General features: G+C 40.1%; 1 protein-coding gene across 1 annotated transcript; it reads left to right on the forward strand.

Annotated features, from left to right (window-relative positions):
• The first annotated feature begins 5,616 nt into the window (after positions 1-5,616).
• Positions 5,617-17,975, forward strand: LOC121984151. The gene is made up of 10 exons (XM_042536962.1): positions 5,617-7,133; positions 7,617-8,096; positions 8,188-8,489; positions 9,509-10,243; positions 10,330-10,608; positions 10,771-10,932; positions 11,033-11,962; positions 12,055-12,270; positions 14,739-14,999; positions 17,390-17,975. Exons 1-10 carry the CDS (start codon positions 5,783-5,785, stop codon positions 17,723-17,725), a joined length of 5,052 nt encoding a protein of 1,683 aa, XP_042392896.1. The 5' UTR covers positions 5,617-5,782; the 3' UTR covers positions 17,726-17,975.
• Positions 17,976-19,271: the final 1,296 nt, after the last annotated feature.

Raw genomic sequence — 19,271 nt, forward strand, 5'->3', positions numbered from 1 at the left:
ACCGTCGAGCGGCGACGTTAAATCTCAGAGTCGGACCGGTGACTATAAACCCCCCGGCCCGAAGATCGTCGAGCGACGATGTTAAATCCCAGAGTCGGACCGGCGACTATAAACCCCCCTGGCCCGAAGACCGTCGAGCGGTGACGTTAAACTCTAGAGTCGACGCGACAACTGTAAATACCCCGCCTAAAAAACCATGAAGTGTCGCTCGAGAAGAATGTGTCTTAAAAAGTAAATAACAAAATTGAATGGTTATATTAATTCGATGAATAACGGGTACACAGACAAAAGCTGGGTAACACTAACTCGCCGATCGGCGAGTGTACAGATAAAACTTCAAAAATTTAGAAGCACTCCTCACTCCAAGTAATCAAAAATCGACTCAGGGATGACATTGAGTAGCCTGGCTAGGTCCTTGGGAGGGATAGACGTCGCTTCAGGAAGTTGACCCTTGTCTTTCAGATAAGCAGTTGTCGAATTAATGGCTTCCTCGAAGGCGATAATGAGCCGGTCACATACCTTCTGGGCAAAGTCATCCGAGCGGATATAAGCCTGCCTCATCACAGCAAAGCGGCCCGATTCGCCGTCTTGGTACTCCTTGAGGGCGGCTCGAGAAGCTTCAAGGGCATCTAGGAGATTCTTCAGTTCTCCTTGGAGTTCAGTCTTCTCCACTGATCGCCCTTTCCGTTCGGCGGACAGCAGGTCAGCTAATTCCTAAACGTGTTGCTCCAGCGCCCGGGCCTCAATGTTTTTTGCGTCTAGATCAGCAATGACCTTGTCCTTCCTCGAAGTCGTCGGGCTGATCTCCTGGTCATGTGTCTTGACCATGGCTTCAAGTCGAGCCGCCGCGGTTCCCAGCTCGGAGGATTTATGCCGCTCATCTTCCAGGAGCCTCTTTTTTTTAGCCAACTCGGCCTTCAGCTCAGTAGGAGAAGGCCCCTGGGTCATGCCTCCCCCGGAGATCTTAAGCTTCTTCAGCTCTTCCTCTAGCATCGTCAAACGGTTGCTGACTGCGATGCTCTCCACCCAGTTCTGCACTTAGAAAAAAATGACATTTAGGAGTCAAGCAAAATAACAATGTAAAAGGAGGTTGGGAAGGCATACGCCAGTAGCCTGCTGCAGATGGCTATCGGCGAGCTAACTTGGAGTCATTAGGGCAACACGGGCCCTCGCATCCTCCCATATTTTGGCGAGCGGCCCCTGAATGGTGATATGATGTTCAGGGACTGTAGGTCGGTCCGCTGCCTGGAGGAACTCTTCTGTTGGTAGGTGTAGAACGACCTTGATCACTCAGCGGCCGCTCGGAGCAGACTGAGTTGAACCCGAAGGACCGGAGGACTGGCCGAGCGAAGCAGAGGTAATACCAGAGCGGCGAATACGTCGACGGGCCAGGGGCAGAGAGCTAACCAGTTGCGCGTCAATCGAATATGCTGGTAGATCGAGCTGTGAAAGAGTCCGATTCGAGGAAATTGCTTCGACCAAGGTCGGAGCCAGGTCAACCCCTGCGGAAGGAACACCGGCTCGATTAGATACCTGTTCCGCGGATGTGGCTGACCGGGGGGGGGGGGGGGGTATCTCCGTCTGGCGCCATTTACGTGTTATCAAAGGAGCATCCTCGGCTAAGTGCTCTGCATCATCGGCTTGAACAGAAGGAGGTCCAGCGGACGAAGTAGCATCGCCCACAGCTTCGGTGGTAGAAATCCGAGCGGTCGATCCGCCAGCAGCAGAAGGTGCTTCGCCGCTCTCACTTTCATGGGAGCCGACCGGCGCAATGCCAAGGTCGGCCATCTCCTTAGCAGCCGCCGCTTCGATCTCGGCCGCCCTCAACCTCATCCGCTCGGTAGCACGAGCGCGCATCATGATGTCAGCTGCAGAAAATGAAAACAAATCAGTTAGATTAAAAGGGAAGAAGGATAAAAAATGCTCTTACCCATGCTGCTCGGAAGCTTTGAGCGGATCAGACTCAGCCCGAACACGTACAACACGCCTTCACAAAGCAGCTTGTGGATGTTGAACTTTTGGCCGGCCAGCATGTTGGCTGCGTGAAGGTAGTCCGGCTGGCTCCTATATTTTTCGAGATCTGGTGGAAGCGGTACGGCGGTCTGCCACTTGGTTCAGAAAGATGGCAGCTCGGGAAGACACAAGTAAAAGAAGTACTCTTTCTAGTGTTTGTTCAAGGTCGACATTTTGTCGAAGAAAACAAGGCCGATCCACGACTGGAAGAGGAAGGTGCCCCACTCGGACTGTTTGGGGTAGTAAAAATAATGGAAGATCTTGGGAACTAAGGGGATGCCGTGTAGCCTAAATAGGACAACCACTCCGCACAACAGTCTGAAGGAATTTGGGATGAGCTGGCCGAGCGGGAGGCGGAAGTAATTGCACACTTCACGGGGGAACGGATGTAGGGGAAAGCATAGACCGGCTACAAATTGGTCCCGGAAAAAACAAATGGTGCCGGTCGGCGGGTAATGTGGCCGATCAAATGAGGTAGCTAATATTAGTTCATGGTTAGAAGGAAGTTCGAAGGTTCGGACGAGGCTCAGCGCGTCCCCTTCATTAAACTGGCTCTCCATGGTAGCATACCAGAGGTCGGGGTGGGGTCAGACTGGCGAGAGGAACTGGCCATTACCGAGACAAGGGGCGAAGCAAAGGAGAGACAGCAGGGTCGACGGGAAAGATGACTGGAACAGTGCCAAAAGGGGGCAAACACTGCGAGAGTACGAAGAAAAATGCAAAAGAACGAAAAGGCGAAGGGCAAAGAAGTCTTACAGAGAAGAAGGTGATCGAAGAAGGAGACGAGGAGTCGCCGCAATGCTGAAGAACGAAGCCGTTGGAGCACCAAACGTGAGCAGGAGCCCAAAAACACGAACGCAAGCAGCGACGAAGGAAGGCGATAAGAGCATTATAAGGTTGGGCTCGATTACTCCGAGCCGTTGGATTCAGGTCACAGGGCTCGAGGATCGGATCCGGCCGTGGAATTCAAAAGGGCAAGGGTCGCATCAACCCTGACAACCTGATCGCGTGGTGTCGGCATCAGCGCCACGCGTCGCTCGCTCATAGGGGCACATTTAATGGGCTCCATTACTGAGGCGTGGCCGCATGCTCGCCCTCAATGGTGAGGATTTACGTGAATTCCGAGGAAATCCTAAAGACGTTAGCATTGACCGCCGTTTGATCGGTGAGGCGGATGGTGGCAAACCAAAACTCTCAAAGTTCCAGGGAATGTGCTGCCGAGCGGCAGGATTCCCCTCCAGGGTTACCGAGCGGTTAAGCATTTTCGGCAGAGCGGCTGTCAGATCACCAGGCTAATGGTCCAGTCAGTCGAACTTGAGGGCTCCTTCGACTAGACTTGAGGGGGAGGCACGTGATCTGGCGGTAAGCATAGGGGGACCCGCATGGGCAAGGATCAACGACACGTGGAGGTTAAGGTCAGTGGGGTCAACCTACGGGTTCGGCAAATCGGAGAGGTCTCATGACCGTCCGACCTGGAGATGTCTTATGGCCGCTCGGCCAAGATCGCGCCAGGGCTGGTGCGAAGACAGCTCAACCACGAGTCGGGCTTCCGACGCTCACAAGCTGACAAGTACAGAGAAATTACCGAACCGAGCGTCCTGTCTGCTCGGCTGAACTACAACTCAACCAAGGAAGCATTCTCGCTCGGTCCGGCATGCCTTCAGGGCCGAGCCCTACGGGGCTGAGCGGCTCTTCCGCTCGGCCCGAAACGAACAAGGCGCATAAGAGGACAAAGGGAGCAGCTAAGGATATCATTCTCGAGACGTGTGTCGCCGACAGACAGCATGGTTGGCGACTGGACCGGACAGAGAATCGTACGGTGGAAGTTTCCACTGTCATGTCAAAGATATGCTCGGACGATTGCGGCCTGGCGCCAGACACACTTTTTTGACAAAGTCATTCCAGGTATGCTTTTGAGGAGCGTGCACGTTTTGGGATGCGTGCACGCATCCTCCCGGGAGCCCTATATAAGGACGCTCAAGCTTCGACGGTGGTATGCATTCTTGATCACTGTAGCTACAGTTTTCATTCTCGTCATTCTGCCTCAATCTCTTCCCGCCGGAGTTGACTTGAGCGTCGGAGGGTCGTCGCCGGGAACCCCTTCCCGGCTCGGTTTTGTACTTGTAGATTATCGCCGGAGGTTCACAACAATCGAAGGTCTATACGTCATCATCGGGAGCGCCACGTCCCTAGCGTTCATCGACTCAGCACTCGGACATGATCAGATTGGATAGGGAACAGTCTAGAATTAAAATGTCAATATTTTTTAAAGAAAATCATTCTCAATTTTCTTATGAAGTGTCATTTTTACGTTCTTGGTTGCTCGAAAAAAACTCACTTAATAGTGATAGTAAAACGGATAATGTTAAAACAAGATTAATCTTTTTTTTTTTTTTTGAAAAAACTTCTCCCAAAGAGACTCTAATACACTCATGAATTCCAAATATGAAATGGCGCACTCCACAACACTAGCTTATTGACGTTAATAGTGACACTTACATTCATTTGGTTTAGAATAAATTCATGATTTGATCATAGTTAAAAAATTAGATTATAATCTCCAACTAAATACATGATTTCCAGAGTAATATATCTCTTTGTAGGACCGTAAATCTTCTCAAGACCTATATATCATTCCATCCTAATCAATAGTCTTAAACAATATCTTAATTTCGTACCTTTCATCGTTGCTCTTTCTTCGCATCCTTGGAGTAGATATTGCGGCAAGCTCTTGTTCTCCCCCTCCAGTTCCATAAATTTTCAGCCATAAGGTTGAGCTATAGCCCAAGACAGTCCCTAAATTAATTGAGCTTTTTTAGTAGTCGATTGATAATGTCATGAGTCAACTGCTATTAGACACTTGAGTTAATTTAATTTATCAATCAATCAATCAAATTGCATGATCGTTGTCTAGTTCAAGTACAATCATTAATCGAACTTGTTAGCTTAAATTGAATATACGATAACAACTAAAAATAGATATATAATTATCAATAACTTATAACAAAGCAGTCGAATGATATAAATTAAATTTGATTGGTTTAATTGAATTCAAATTTTAAAATTAAAATCGAATCCAACAAATCAAAATATTTTTTAAAAAATAAATTTCCAATTAGTTCAATAATTATTTCAATTTAATCAAGATTTGGTGATACAAGGCATCTCTATATGTGTTAATCTTGGTTGATTTTGTTCACCTGCCAATAACAGGACACTTGACTATCACCTTTATCGACTAAAGAAAAGTAAATTAGATTGTTTACCGTTGACTGTTAATTAGCAGCAAGTGCCTTTTGTCACCGTTCGATTATTTCCGATTTGTTGCAGCCAATCATTTCAAATTTGGTTGTGAAAATTTACACTTTTATTTTATTTATTTCAAAAAGAAATATCTATCAAAACTCTCCACAAAATTCTTTATCTATTTGTATTATTTTAAGAGCCGATGGAATAATACGCAATGACATTTTTTTTTAAATATAAAGATTAAAAAAATTAATTTAAAATTTATTAAAGAAATTCAGGACTGCTATAAATTGACATACGATATAAATTTATTATGACCATATTCCGAGCCAAATAGCCTCCGCGCACGCAGACAACACAACCCCTGCTATAGTCCCCCCACCCCACCCTTCTCCTCTTCGGCCCTCGCCCCAAATCTCCCAACCCCTGCCGTTGCCGCAATAAACCGAACACTTCCATCGCATCCGATCCCTAGCGAACGATCGATCGATCGATCGATCCTTCTATCTCTTCCACCTCCATGATTCCTGCTGCCGATCTCCACGACTCCATCTCCTCCTCCTCGGGCTTATCTTCGGCCTCGACATCGGGCCCCTGCCTGGAGCCCTGGCGGCCCGCCGCCGCATCGACCTCGGCGGCACCGGCGGATGCCCCAGTCCCCAGCTCTCGAGACGCCAGCGGCGGCGATGCCGTCGCAGTGGAGCGGCGCGGCGACCACTCCGCCGTCTGCCGTTGGACAATCCCGCACTTCCCCCGAGCCAAGGCGCGCGCTCTCTGGAGCCGTTACTTCGAGGTGGGCGACTACGACTGCCGCCTCCTCGTCTACCCGCGCGGCGACTCGCAGGCGCTCCCCGGCTACCTCTCTCTCTACCTCCAGATTGTCGACCCCCGCGGCGGCGGCTCCTCCTCCTCCGGGAATAAGTGGGACTGCTTCGCCAGCTACCGCCTCGCGGTGTGCAACCACCTCGATGACTCCAAATCCGTCGCGCGCGACTCCTGGCATCGGTTCTCCTCCAAGAAGAAGTCGCACGGCTGGTGCGACTTCGCTCCTTGCTCCGGCGTCCTCGATCTGAGATCCGGGTTTCTCCTTCCGTCATCGGATTCCCTCGTCGTCACCGCCGACATACTGCTACTACACGAGACCGTCGCCTTCAGCCGTGACCATGAGCCGCAGCCCACCCCGGCTGACGTTCTTGGCGGAAAGTTCTCCTGGAAGGTCCATAACTTTAGCCTCTTCCTCGATATGATTAAGACGCAGAAAATCATGAGCCCCGTGTTCCCGGCCGGCGATTGCAACCTCAGGATCAGTGTGTACCAGAGCTCCGTCGCGGGGGTCGACCACCTCTCTATGTGCCTCGAGAGCAAGGATACAGAGAAGACTGCCAATAACGTGGTCACTCCTGCTGCTCCTGCTCCTGATCGTAGCTGCTGGTGTCTCTTTCGAATGTCGGCCCTGAACCAGCGGCCTGGGTTGAACCATGTGCACCGTGACTCCTATGGACGCTTTGCTGCGGACAATAAAGCCGGTGACAACACCAGCTTGGGGTGGAACGACTACATGCGTATGGAGGACTTCGTCAGTGCAGATGCTGGATTCATTGTCGATGACACTGCTGTGTTCAGCACATCTTTTCATGTCATTAGGGAATCGAGCAGCTTCACAAAGAACTCTGGGTCTCTAGTAGGCATCAGTGGGGGTAGGGGGGTGGCAAAGAAGTTGGATGGGCATTTCGGCAAATTCACATGGAGGATTGAAAACTTCACAAGGCTCAAAGACCTGCTTAAGAAGCGCAAGATCACGGGGCTCTGCATTAAGAGTAGGAAGTTTCAGGTTGGCAATAGGGACTGCCGTCTGATTATTTATCCTAGGGGTAAGCTCTTTCTATAATGCTCTTTTCCCTTGTGGAGTTCTATCAGCTTCTCATTTTTATGATACTGAGGTCCAATTTGGTATCCTCTTATTCAGAAGTGAGGCTTTTTTTCCTGGTTGTGCAGCATATTTACTTCTTTCTCCCAAATAACTATCATTTTGTTCTGTGATAGTTTGGCCTCTCTATGTTGTGGGTGCAATTTGTGTATTATTGTCCTTCTGGTAATGGTCTCATTTTGCTGCTAAATATTGTTATTCTTCGCTAGTTACCCTTCTGGTAGTAATAAGTTACTTGTCTGTCAGTTTCTATTAATATGTAATGCAACGTAATGCTGACACCATCTAGGTCTTTTTAGACGCTTATTAGTTTCTGGCATATGCCAATTTGGATCATTTCTATTTAATTGATGCATATACAATGGTGGAAAGTGCACTTGCTGATCATGTTCACCTTTGTTTTCTTTACATCCACAATGGGCATCAGGGCAGTCTCAACCACCATGCCACCTCTCTGTATTTCTGGAGGTCACAGATTCCCGCAGCACTACAAGTGATTGGAGCTGCTTTGTGAGTCACCGGCTGTCAGTTGTCAATCAGAAAATGGAGGAAAAATCTGTCACGAAGGAGTCACAGAATCGCTACTCAAAGGCTGCAAAAGACTGGGGTTGGCGTGAGTTTGTGACTTTAACTAGTCTCTTTGATCAGGATTCTGGGTTTCTTCTTCAGGACACTGTTGTTTTCTCTGCTGAGGTTCTTATATTGAAGGAAACTTCTATAATACAAGAATTTGGTGTATCAGACTCTGATTCACAGAATGTGTTTGCAACATCTCAAGTTGATGCTATATGCAAGAGAGGATCATTCACATGGAGGGTGGAAAGTTTTTTGTCGTTTAAGGAGATCATGGAAACACGCAAGATTTTTAGCAAATTTTTTCAAGCTGGGGGTTGTGAGCTCCGAATAGGTACATTGTGAATCTAGGTTTCTCAATAGGCGCACTTGGTTTCATTTTACTGAGTCATGTTGCATTTTTTGCCCCTTTGATCACATTGCAGGTGTCTATGAATCCTTTGACACTATTTGTATATACTTGGAGAGTGATCAGTCATCTGGAACTGACCCTGACAAAAATTTTTGGGTTCAGTACAGAATGGCTATTGTTAACCAGAAAAATCCTGCAAAGACTGTGTGGAAGGAGTCTTCGATCTGCACCAAAACTTGGAACAATTCTGTCCTGCAGTTTATGAAGGTTTCAGATTTGCTGGAATCAGATGCAGGATTTCTTGTTCGTGACACTGTTGTATTCATTTGTGAGATCACTGATTGCTGCCCCTGGTTTGAGTTTTCTGATCTCGAGGTAAGACTGAATTCGGGAATGCACTTCAACTGTGATAGGACTTGTTCATCTACCATGATTATGTGTCTTTCTGACATTAAAGTGGAGCACACTACCTCTTTCTATGTTTGCTATACTTTGTGCAAGCAACAATCTGTTAATGTCTCAAACTTCCTAATGGACTGGGTTTTCTAAATGGCTATCTAGTGAGATCAAGTTGAATTAGAAATAGCAAATGCCCTTGTCATCAAATCAGAAACAAAATCTACCAGTAAAACTGCAAAATTTACTATCTTAAAGTTTTCTTTTGTTGCATATTCGGAAGTCCAACTTTTACAAGGAACTACTGTGGCTGGGTGAGTTTTGAAATAGGTTTACAAAATGTGAAAATGATCATTTTCATATTCTTAGGCAATTGATGATAGCCATTAAAGCTTTTAGTAAATATTAATGTCAGCGATGTGCTTAATATGATGGATATATGTCAATTTAATGCTAATCACATTAATTATTTGTACTTGTTTGTACTTTCTGCTAACATTCTTAACCATATTTTTTGCTAAAATCACCATGTTTTGTCAGAATATTATCTGTGTTTGGATTTTGCTTTCCTATGTGATCTGTTTATGATTGGAAACTGTGTAAGATGTAAAATGAATTTCTAGCATTTGCATAGATTTTTTTTATATTTTTTGCTCTGTCTTATGTTAGGTTAACTGTAGACTTATGTACACTTTGCTGATATTCGGACTATTCATCTATCCCCTTTGGAAACCCATCTCACAAGTATCGACACTTGATCATGCAGGAGTCCACCCTTGTTGAATACTTCTACCTAGACCTAGTGACATAGTAGTTCACAACAATAATGCTTATTGAAATTCATCTACCACGTGTTGCATGGACAAATTGTAATTACAGATGTTGATATATGACATTGTTCTGTTTACCTAATATTTTTGTAGTAAAGCATGTACATGAGCTTATCTAGATTGTGCACTTGCATATGCTCCATCAGGCTTCTGACTTCTTTTTGTCAGGTTTTGGCCTCAGAAGATGAGCAGGATGCATTATCAACAGACGCTGATGGTCTTATTGAGTCTGAAGATAGCGAATGTATTAGTGGAGATGAAGAAGACGTGTTCAGAAATCTTCTTTCACGAGCAGGTTTCCATCTGACATACGGAGATAACCCTTCCCAACCCCAGGTTACTTTCAGGGAAAAGCTTCTCATGGATGCTGGTGCAATCGCTGGATTTCTGTCTGGTCTGCGTGTTTATCTTGATAACCCTGCTAAAGTCAAGCGCTTACTTCTTCCTACCAAAATATCTTCAGGTGGCTGCAGTAATAAGGATGCTTCAAAGGGTGATGCCAATTCTCCAAGCTTGATTAATTTGTTGATGGGTGTTAAAGTTTTGCAACAAGCTATCATTGACTTACTCCTAGATATTATGGTGGAGTGTTGTCAACCATCAGAAGTGAGAACTGGGTATGATTCTTCTGAAGCAAGCTCAAAAAATTCTCCTAGTTCTAATGAAGCAAGCAGTCCACCAGAACCCAGCGGTGATAATGAATTGTCAACAGAATATGCAACATGTGACTTTTATGAGAGATTGGGACATGAGGTTGAAGAAATCAAAACCACTTATGGAGTACAAAGCTCATTATTGAAAACATATGAGAGACACAAAAGTAACCAGGACCAATCCATCTCTCCCCCTGAGCCTTCTGCTGGCGATCAACCAGCAGATGATGTATTTATTGAAGTTCCTAAGGTAGTATCTTAATCACATCTGTAAGCTCTAAAAGCACTCAGGTTTATATTCTTTATTAATGTACTATACTGTTAAATTCTTTTTAGACAAAATGGCCAGAGCAATCCGAGGAGCTTTTGGAATTGATTGTTAATTCACTGAACACCCTTGACAGTGCTGTGCCTCAAGGTTGTCCTGAACCACGAAGGCATCCTCAAACAGTCCAGAAGATTATTCTTGTGCTTGATAAAGCTCCAAAGCATCTTCAACCTGATTTAATTGCTCTTGTGCCCAAGCTGGTTGATCCTTCTGAACATTCTATAGCTGCTTGTGCACTTCTAGACCATCTTCGGAAGCCAGATGCTGATGACTCGCTATGGTTACTGGTATTGTTCATTTCTTCATGGTCATGTTCATGCTAATTATATTCTTATTCTCTCTCATAATCTATGGACTTCTAGCTAGTTTTTTGGAGAGAAAATTTTACTTTACACACATGTGGTCTTTTCTTTTTCTATTTTTCCTCTAATATTTCATCTTCTTTTTAGGTTTTTCGTGCTCTATTTCAGTTGGAGTTTGAAAATGAGTTGGTGGAGCATATCCTATATCAGGTTTTTGAGCTGTTGACTGACTCCAATGATGAGCCTCTTGTAGCAGCAATGGGTTTTATTTTTAAAGCTGCATTGCAATGTCAACGTCTTCCTCGAGCCGTATGCATTTTGTTTCTTACATAGTTTGGTTAATCTCCGCATGCTCTATAACATTAAATACAAATGATAGACCCATTTTGATTTTCTTTTTTCCATGTAGGTCGAAACATTCCGTTTAAGACTTAAAAGCCTTGGTACTGAAGTTCCACAATGTGTGCTGGATTTTCTGGCACAAACTGTGCATAGTCATATTGACTTAGCTGAAGCCATTTTAAGTGGCATTGACTCTGATAGTGAGTTTGATGATAATTGCACCACATCTTATAGTTCTTATTCCTCTGTGGAAAATAGCCTTTCGCCTGATGGGCATGTGAGGAATGATCAGGTTGTTCATGGATGTCATCATCACACCGATGTTTACATTTTGGTAGAGATGTTATCCATACCTAGATTGTTTGTTGAAGCTTCGCAGGTTTTTGAAAGAGCTTTAACTCGAGGAGCCATGGGGTTGCAATCAGTTGCTCTGGTCTTAGAAAGGCGTCATTCGCAGAGATTGAATGCCAAATCTAGGTCTGTTGTGGATGATTCACAGAACAGGCAAGACTTAGTAGATGCAGACTTTAATTCATTGCCTGTCCAAGAAGATGACTTCACATCAGTTCTTTCTCTCGGCGAAGTATTATCTCTTTCCACTGATACAAGAGTCCAGGACTTTGTGAGGATGCTTTATGCGATAATGTTTAAGATTTATGCTGACGAGCATTACCGATTTAGGATGTTGAAGGGGCTTGTAGAACGTGCGACAAATATGCCCAATAATTGCCACACAGTTGATATAGATATGGATGTCTTGATATTTCTTGTCAGGGAGGAAGATGGAATAGCTAGACCAGTTTTAAACATGTTACGTGAGGTTGCTGAAGCTGCCCAAGTTGACCGTGCCAACCTTTGGCATCAGATATGTGCTGTTGAGGATGAAAATATTCATCTTCGGGAGGAAAAGCAAGATGAAATTGTTAACTTTACTAATGAAAAAGCTTTTTTGTCACAAAAGCTAAATGAATCAGAGGCAACCAACAATCGTCTTAAGGTCTGTTCTTTTTTACTTACTGGCCTACATTCAGTTGTAGACCCATTTATTTGCCCTCTGATTAATTTGTTGGTTATTTTCTTCAATGACAGGCTGAGTTGAAAGCTGAATTAGAGCAATTTGCCCATGAAAGAAAGGAACTAAATGAGCAGTTATTGGAAGTTGAGAATCAATTGGAATGGCTTCGATCGGAGAAAGATGAGGAAATTGCAAAGCTCTCTGCTGACAGGAGAGTTCTTCAGGAACACCTTCATGATGCCGAGGCACAACTGTCACAACTAAAAGCCAGGAAGCGTGATGAGTTAAAGGTACTGAATGTTTGGTTCAGAAAGATAAAACTTTCATTTTTCAATATTTTTACTTGGCAGTTGCTTTTGGCTCATCTTTCAGATATTTAGAGTGCTTTGCTAATTTTATGAATTATTGAATTTTTACTCTCCTTTACGAACAACATTTTGCGACATCAAACCCACCGTGACAGAAGTTTGTTCTTCTTTCATTATTTTTGCAGACATTACTATTAAAGTTTTTAGCATTGGTAAAACTATACTTTGTCGAGTACGAGGAGTATTCATCAAGTGTTATTAGTTGAAGTTCTATTGCTTCAATGATGAACCATTGAGATTACTCTCCAGATGACAGGCTTCAGCACATCTTTCTTTGCATAAATAAAGCATTTGATCAACCGATAGAGACATGGAGTTGTCTTTGTGTAGATGGTTACAGATGCTAATGTGTTGTTACACAAATCAGAGTTGCACTATTTACCTAATAAGACCAGACTTTCAGTTATGGAACATAGTATAGGCTTAAGTCTTAGTGTTTCAATTTGGTTTTGTGATAAGAATATCAAATATAGGTATTATTTATTGAATAATACAGTGGGGGATATGGTAAAGTACCTCTAAATTTTAAAAGAAAGTTATACAAAACCTTAATTAGACTTGTTATATTATATGAAGTTGAATATTGGGTTATGACTCGAGCATAGAACAGAAGATGAGAGTTGCAGAGTTGAGAATGTTAAGGTGGGTGTGTGGACATACAAGAATAGACAGAATAAGAAATGAGAGCATTTGAGAGAAAGTCGGAGTTTCATCTATTGAGGGAAAACTCCAAGAGGCGTTTAAGATGGTACGGGCATGTACTTAGACGACCAATAAATGCTTCATTTAGGTGATGTGAAACTATGACAAACACGCATATCAAACAAGGAAGAGGTAGACTAAAAAAGACTTGGTTAGCAACAATAAAACAATATAAAAAATTTATTTAAGTATAGATGATGATTTAATAGGAGATAGAGCTCAATAGCGTAAAAGGATCCCTATAGCCGACCCCATCTAGTGGGATGAAGCTTGATTGTTGTTTTGGTATAGTGGGGGATAAGTATTGAGAAATGAAATATAGCTGACCCTATCTAGTGGGATGAAGCTTGATTGTTGTTTTGATATAGTGGGGGATAAGTATTGAGAAATGAAAGAAGAATTTGCAGCTAACTATTTGTTAACTTAGAATTTTATGATACTCTTAGGTGTCGTGGCACATTTTAGAAAAAAAACTAGAAATTATATCAATGATAAAGGACATATGGATTATGTAATTATTGATTTTAATGCTACTGTGCTGCAAAAAAAATGATTTTTTATATTACTTCATGTTTACATAAAATGTTCACTCTATAAACAGAAAATGAAAAACTGAATGTCATCTTGGTGTATGTTATTCACATGTGATCTTGTGCTATTAGATGAAAGTATAAATAAAATAAACTGGAAACTTCAATTGTTAAAGAAATTTTGATTAAAAATTTTAAGTAGAATGAAGAAATTTAGTTTCAATTTTCAACAATAAAAGAAGTGTGAGAGAATTGTTAATATGGATGGATAGGAAGTCTCTGTTTACTTGAGTTTTAAATAGTTTCATCTCAGATCTATTATTTAATAAGGGGATATCAATGAAGCTATTATTGAGAGGATACAGTGGTGAAACATAGATTTTTGGATTTTATTTTGGTGACCATTATGTGCCCCTTATAATTAAAAAACCTATAAGACTGATATAGACAACTATGCTCTACTGGTTAGAATATTAGATAGTTAGAGAAAAAAAACGTCAAAATTTAGTATAATAAGGGTGATAATGTTAAAATGAATGTGCACGGTTAGTTACCCGCTGCTATTGAAAAACAATTAGATGTAACTCTATTATATGGTAAAATAAGCTAAAATAATGAAAAAAAAAATGGTTGCTATATACATGTTCAAAGATGAGCAATGGATTATAAATTGAATACTCCAAATCAAAGGAAAACTCTAGCTAAAGTTATTTAAAAGATCTAATATGTTACTAATGATATAATGTTACATAAATTAATGATAGGATAAGATCCATATAGAAAATAATTGGGATTTTGTAAGATCACTTGAAAAATATAAGCATCATCTTATTTTAAAAAATTTATACTATATTGTCTCAATTGTTAATTTGATCTACTTTCTTTGCATAAGCTACTAGATACTTTTCATATTATATTTACTAAAGCATCATCAAGACGTGTTTGTCCAAAGTATTTAACACAATAATATTCAAATCAATTAACGCAAACATGTTTTTACTATATTTTGCTTATTACAAAATTTTAATTGTGCTCAAATCCCTGCATTTCCTTGTCATAAGATTTAAATTTCTTATATTGCCTGTAGTATTTTGTAGATCCAAAGCAAGGCAGTGGTACTAGTTATAAAAAAATAACTCGATGTAATGATTGATGCAGAAAGTAGTCAAGGAGAAGAATGCTCTTGCTGAAAGATTAAAAAGTGCAGAAGCTGCACGTAAAAAAATTGATGAAGAATTAAAGCGTAATGCTACAGAGGCAGGGATTAGGGAGGAAATCAGGCAATCACTTGAAGATGAAGTGCGGAGATTAACAGAAACTGTTGGGCAAACTGAGGAAGAGAAAAGGGAGAAAGAAGAACAAGTTGCACGATGTGAAGCATATATTGATGGAATGGAAGCAAAGCTGCAAGCGTGCCAGGTTTGTTTCTTTGTTTTAATTTCTTTACAAGTTTTAAGGATTTTGGTCCATGCTGCAGTATAGTTAATGACCTGCCCTCCTCTAAGATCTATATATATTCTGATATTGTTGGATTTATGTAGGCTTAATAATTTGATTTTCTTTGTTTACTAGATACCCGTGAAGTGACTTTTGATTTATAAGATAACATTTATTATAAATACAGCTTGACATGATTGGTTCATTGAAGTCTATTTATAACTTTTATTATCACAAATTATCAAGCATGCATAATTATGGTTAGCAGAAAAGAACAAGAGTGACAAAAGTGAGGTTGTTGTAATTTGCGTGGTTGCGGATGTGAATGTCTATTTATGAACCAAAAAAATAAAATGCTAAAGCAACCAGTTGTAAGTTTAATAGGCAAGCAATTAAATGAGAGGAAATATGTTACGATGGTAATATGGTTAAAGATAATGAACAGATTCTATAGTTAGACAAGTTGAATCAATCAGATTTATATATCCTAGTAATTGAGACTCATGGTTTTTTAGTGCTTTATTCTGCTTTAAAATTCTTAGATTTAATATACTTAACATATTGTGTTTATAGAAAAAGTTTTTCAAGAGTGAAGGTGACACACCATGTCATTCTATGTATAGAGATATTAAATAGTTAATCAATCCTATCAGTAAACTTTAGGGAAAGATGGTTAAGAGAAGAATATAAGATGAAACAAAAAAATTGAAATCAAGCTTGTTTTATGCTTGGAAGATTAACTATAGATCTTATTATTTAATAAAATAACAATTTATAATTTTCGTATTGATTTAGAAGAAAAGCTACGGTTTGAATCCCTAGATAGTTGTGAGGAAATAACTAAGGTATGACACGTTCAAGGAAACTATTTTGAGAGCTCCAGAAATACTTGGTATAGTGCACAATCTATTTTACAGACAATATGCGTTCAGGTACTTCAACAAGTACTTGTGACGTATGCAACTTCTGTACAAAAGTATTTACAACTCCTTTTTGATTCCAAAGAATACACAACAACAACTAAACCTTATCCTACCGGATGAGGCCGGCTTATGATACCAAAGAATGATCATGTAAATTTCTTGGAGGGAGTAAATCAAGCTTTGGTCCTTGGGAATCCAAATTTTCTCATACTCACTAATTAGGATTCATTTCCCCCTTATATTTTAATGAATTTACTTGTTTTTTTCCACTGTATGTATTCCCATAATGGTAATGTTTCTCTAAAATAAAACTTTGTTGTTTGACACTTTGGACTGACCATCCCTTTGAAGTGACTGTCAGAAGACCATCAATGTTTAATGATATAGATGTAGAAGTGAGTTTCTGTAAATTGTAAGTTTTTTCTTGATCTAGGTCCTAGGATATGTGATGCATATGCCATTCCAAAATGATTTATTAGCCTGCTAGCAAGTCATTTCTAGTAGTTCCACTTTGAAAAACCAGACCAGCTCCTTCAACGTGAATGAAAAATCATTGTTGCATTTCTAGTATCCGTTTAGTGAGGTTAGTTCCAAATTAGTATTTCTAGATTGAGTTTTATCATGAGTCAATATATACCTGTGTAATAATTGTTTCATTAATTAGTACAATCTAATATTTTCCCTGCATTCCCAACTTATACAAATACATATAATGTGCAAAAGAAATTCATGATATGCAATGGCACTGGCTTTCTCCAGTGGAAAAACTTGTAGCCAACTAGCCATTATATGTATATCTGAAGTAGTTGTTGGATGTTAAACCTATCAGATAGGAAACTCAACAATTTTCAATTTAAAGTGTCTTAAGTAATGCCTCAAGAAAAAAATAGGAAGAAATAATAGATGGTGTCCTTGTGATTGTAGCCATATCTGAATTGAATTAACTTGTTATGCCATCAAAAACAGTTAAGCAACTAGCTTACTTATCTATAAGTTAGAATGTGAAATGTGAAATTCAACAGCGGAAAAATGTATGGATTGATGTATTTTCTCTTTCTACTATTATTAGTCTTCTCTTGTTGATCTTAAAATGAAACTTACATATCTATAAGTTAGAATGTGAAAAGTGAAATTCAACAGCGGAAAAATTTATCGATAGATGTATTTTCTCTTTCTACTATTATTATTTCTGTCTTGTTGATCTTAAAATGAAACCGGTAGTGTTCATGTAAAAGGGCTACATGGCTTTTTCCTTGCACATTTATTTTCTTCGCATTGTCTTGCTGGAGTTAATGTCCATAAAAAATTATGCAATCAAGAAGGAACTTCTATCTTTCTGTTCTCCCTTTACTTGTATATTTCTTTTAATTAAAATTGTTTTTAACATAATTTGAAATTTTCTTGAACTCAAGGTTTGTTTTCTAAGTCCCATATATAATTGTTTGGCAGCAATGTATACATTCACTCGAAGCTTCACTACAAGAAGAAATGTCACGCCATGCCCCACTTTATGGTGTAGGTGTGGAAACCTTGTCGATGAAAGAACTCGAGACACTTACCCGCATTCACGAAGATGGGCTTAGGCAGATCCGTGCCATTCAAAAGATAAAAACTAATGGCCATTCTTTGGCGGCTGGTCATCCTCTTTCACAAGTGCATGGCTTGTATTCTTCAGCTCCTCCAGTGCCAATTGGTATTCCTCCATCCATAATCCCTAATGGAGTAGGAGTCCACGGGAATGGGCATATCAATGGCGGTGTGGGGCCCTGGTATGGTCCCAGCTAAGAAGCAAAAGATGTCTTTGTTTAGCTACTTACCAGCTGTCAAATATTTGGTATGATAGCTTTATCCTCACTTAAAGGTCTTCTCCAATTTACCTTTTCATTTGAACTGGTAGAACTATCGGATCATCCCTGATGCCAATTTGCTATCCTGTATAAATAAAAATAGAAGCAACAAGTTTAGTTTTGTAATAATTGAAAGTAAAAGCAAATCCGATGGAGCTAGCAGTTACAAATGAAATATTTCCTGTGTATTTCGTGTCGCAATCTCTTTGATTCAGTTTTGCTGCTAGGCTTCTTTCCCTTTGAATGCCTCTTTACATGTCTCAATCTATTCTAATCAGCTAATTCCATGTTGGATGACCATGTTTACTAGAATTCCCTTCGTTGTAGCGACTGCATGAACACTTGAGACCCAGCAAACCCATGTATTGATAAATGATTAATGCATGATTTCTTCTTGTCTTTCCAATCAAAAGATTGTCAAATATATTATTGGGATATCTATGCATGTTATAGTCGGTACTTTTGATGTTAAAATTAGGAACTATCTAAAGTTCGAGTATGGCTTTTGATATTTCCGACATTGTTTCTCTGACATTGGCCTTTGTTATTTGCTAGTGTTGTAAGTGCTTAATATTGGTTGCATATTATGTGGCAATTACTTAGACCTGTTTTTTTCCTTTGTCCAAAAGTTCAGTCGATTTTTTTTAAATATGTTGATCAAGATTTAAAAAAATCTATATTATCATTTAGGGTTCCTTTTTTATTTATTGATGAAAAATACTTTATAGAAAGCTATATTAACTAGTTTCAATTTTCAAATAGATTATTCACATGTTCGTATACTTTAAAAGTCTGATATTTCTTTTATTCTTCAATAAGCCATGGAAAAAAAGAAACCCGCAACAGCAAGCTGTTTAGGTATTGTAATTTAGTCCTTTACAGCATTTTATTTACATTGTACCCTTCCTAACTGTATAAATCATTAGTTGAAAAAAACAATCTGGCCCGCAATTCATAACTTCACTCTTAATGATTACAATTTAGAACTTTATGTAAATTTTTTTTTTGTCTTTTCCATACTTTATTAACTAATAACATTATAATTTTATATTTAGGATTTAAGAGAAAATTACATTTTTAGTCTTTAGTCTTTAGTCTTGTAATTTATATTTTTTTTCAATTTTAAGTCTGTTATGAATTAATTTACATTTTTAATCCTGTAACTTATAATATTTTTCAATTTCAATTTTTTTTCCTTTAAAATTAAAAATTTTCAACAGAAAATGATGAGTTGTAAATTGAATTTGGAGATTTTGATTTTTTATGGCCCATATGTTTTTTATATTCCAATCACAAATTAGGTATTTTTCGTTGAAAAATTTTAATTTTGGAGGAAAAGGGATTGAAATTGAAAAATATTACAAGTTACAGGGCTAAGAACGTAAATTAACTCATAACAGAACTAAAATTAAAAAAAATGTAAGTTACAGGACTGAAAATGTAATTTTCTCTATGATTTAGTAATATTATAATTTGATCCTTAA

Source organism: Zingiber officinale, chromosome 1B, assembly GCF_018446385.1.
Source record: "Zingiber officinale cultivar Zhangliang chromosome 1B, Zo_v1.1, whole genome shotgun sequence".
Lineage (NCBI taxonomy): Eukaryota > Viridiplantae > Streptophyta > Magnoliopsida > Zingiberales > Zingiberaceae > Zingiber > Zingiber officinale.

What these genes read in the sequence shown, in the direction of transcription:
- LOC121984151 (XM_042536962.1), top strand. Translation starts at nt 5,783, where the DNA reads ATGATTCCTGCTGCCGATCTCCACGACTCCATCTCCTCCTCCTCGGGC. An exon ending in TATTTATTGAAGTTCCTAAG is followed by an intron (nt 10,244 to 10,329) that starts GTAGTATCTTAA and finishes AATTCTTTTTAG; the next exon opens with ACAAAATGGCCAGAGCAATC. An exon ending in GGAAGCGTGATGAGTTAAAG is followed by an intron (nt 12,271 to 14,738) that starts GTACTGAATGTT and finishes TGATTGATGCAG; the next exon opens with AAAGTAGTCAAGGAGAAGAA.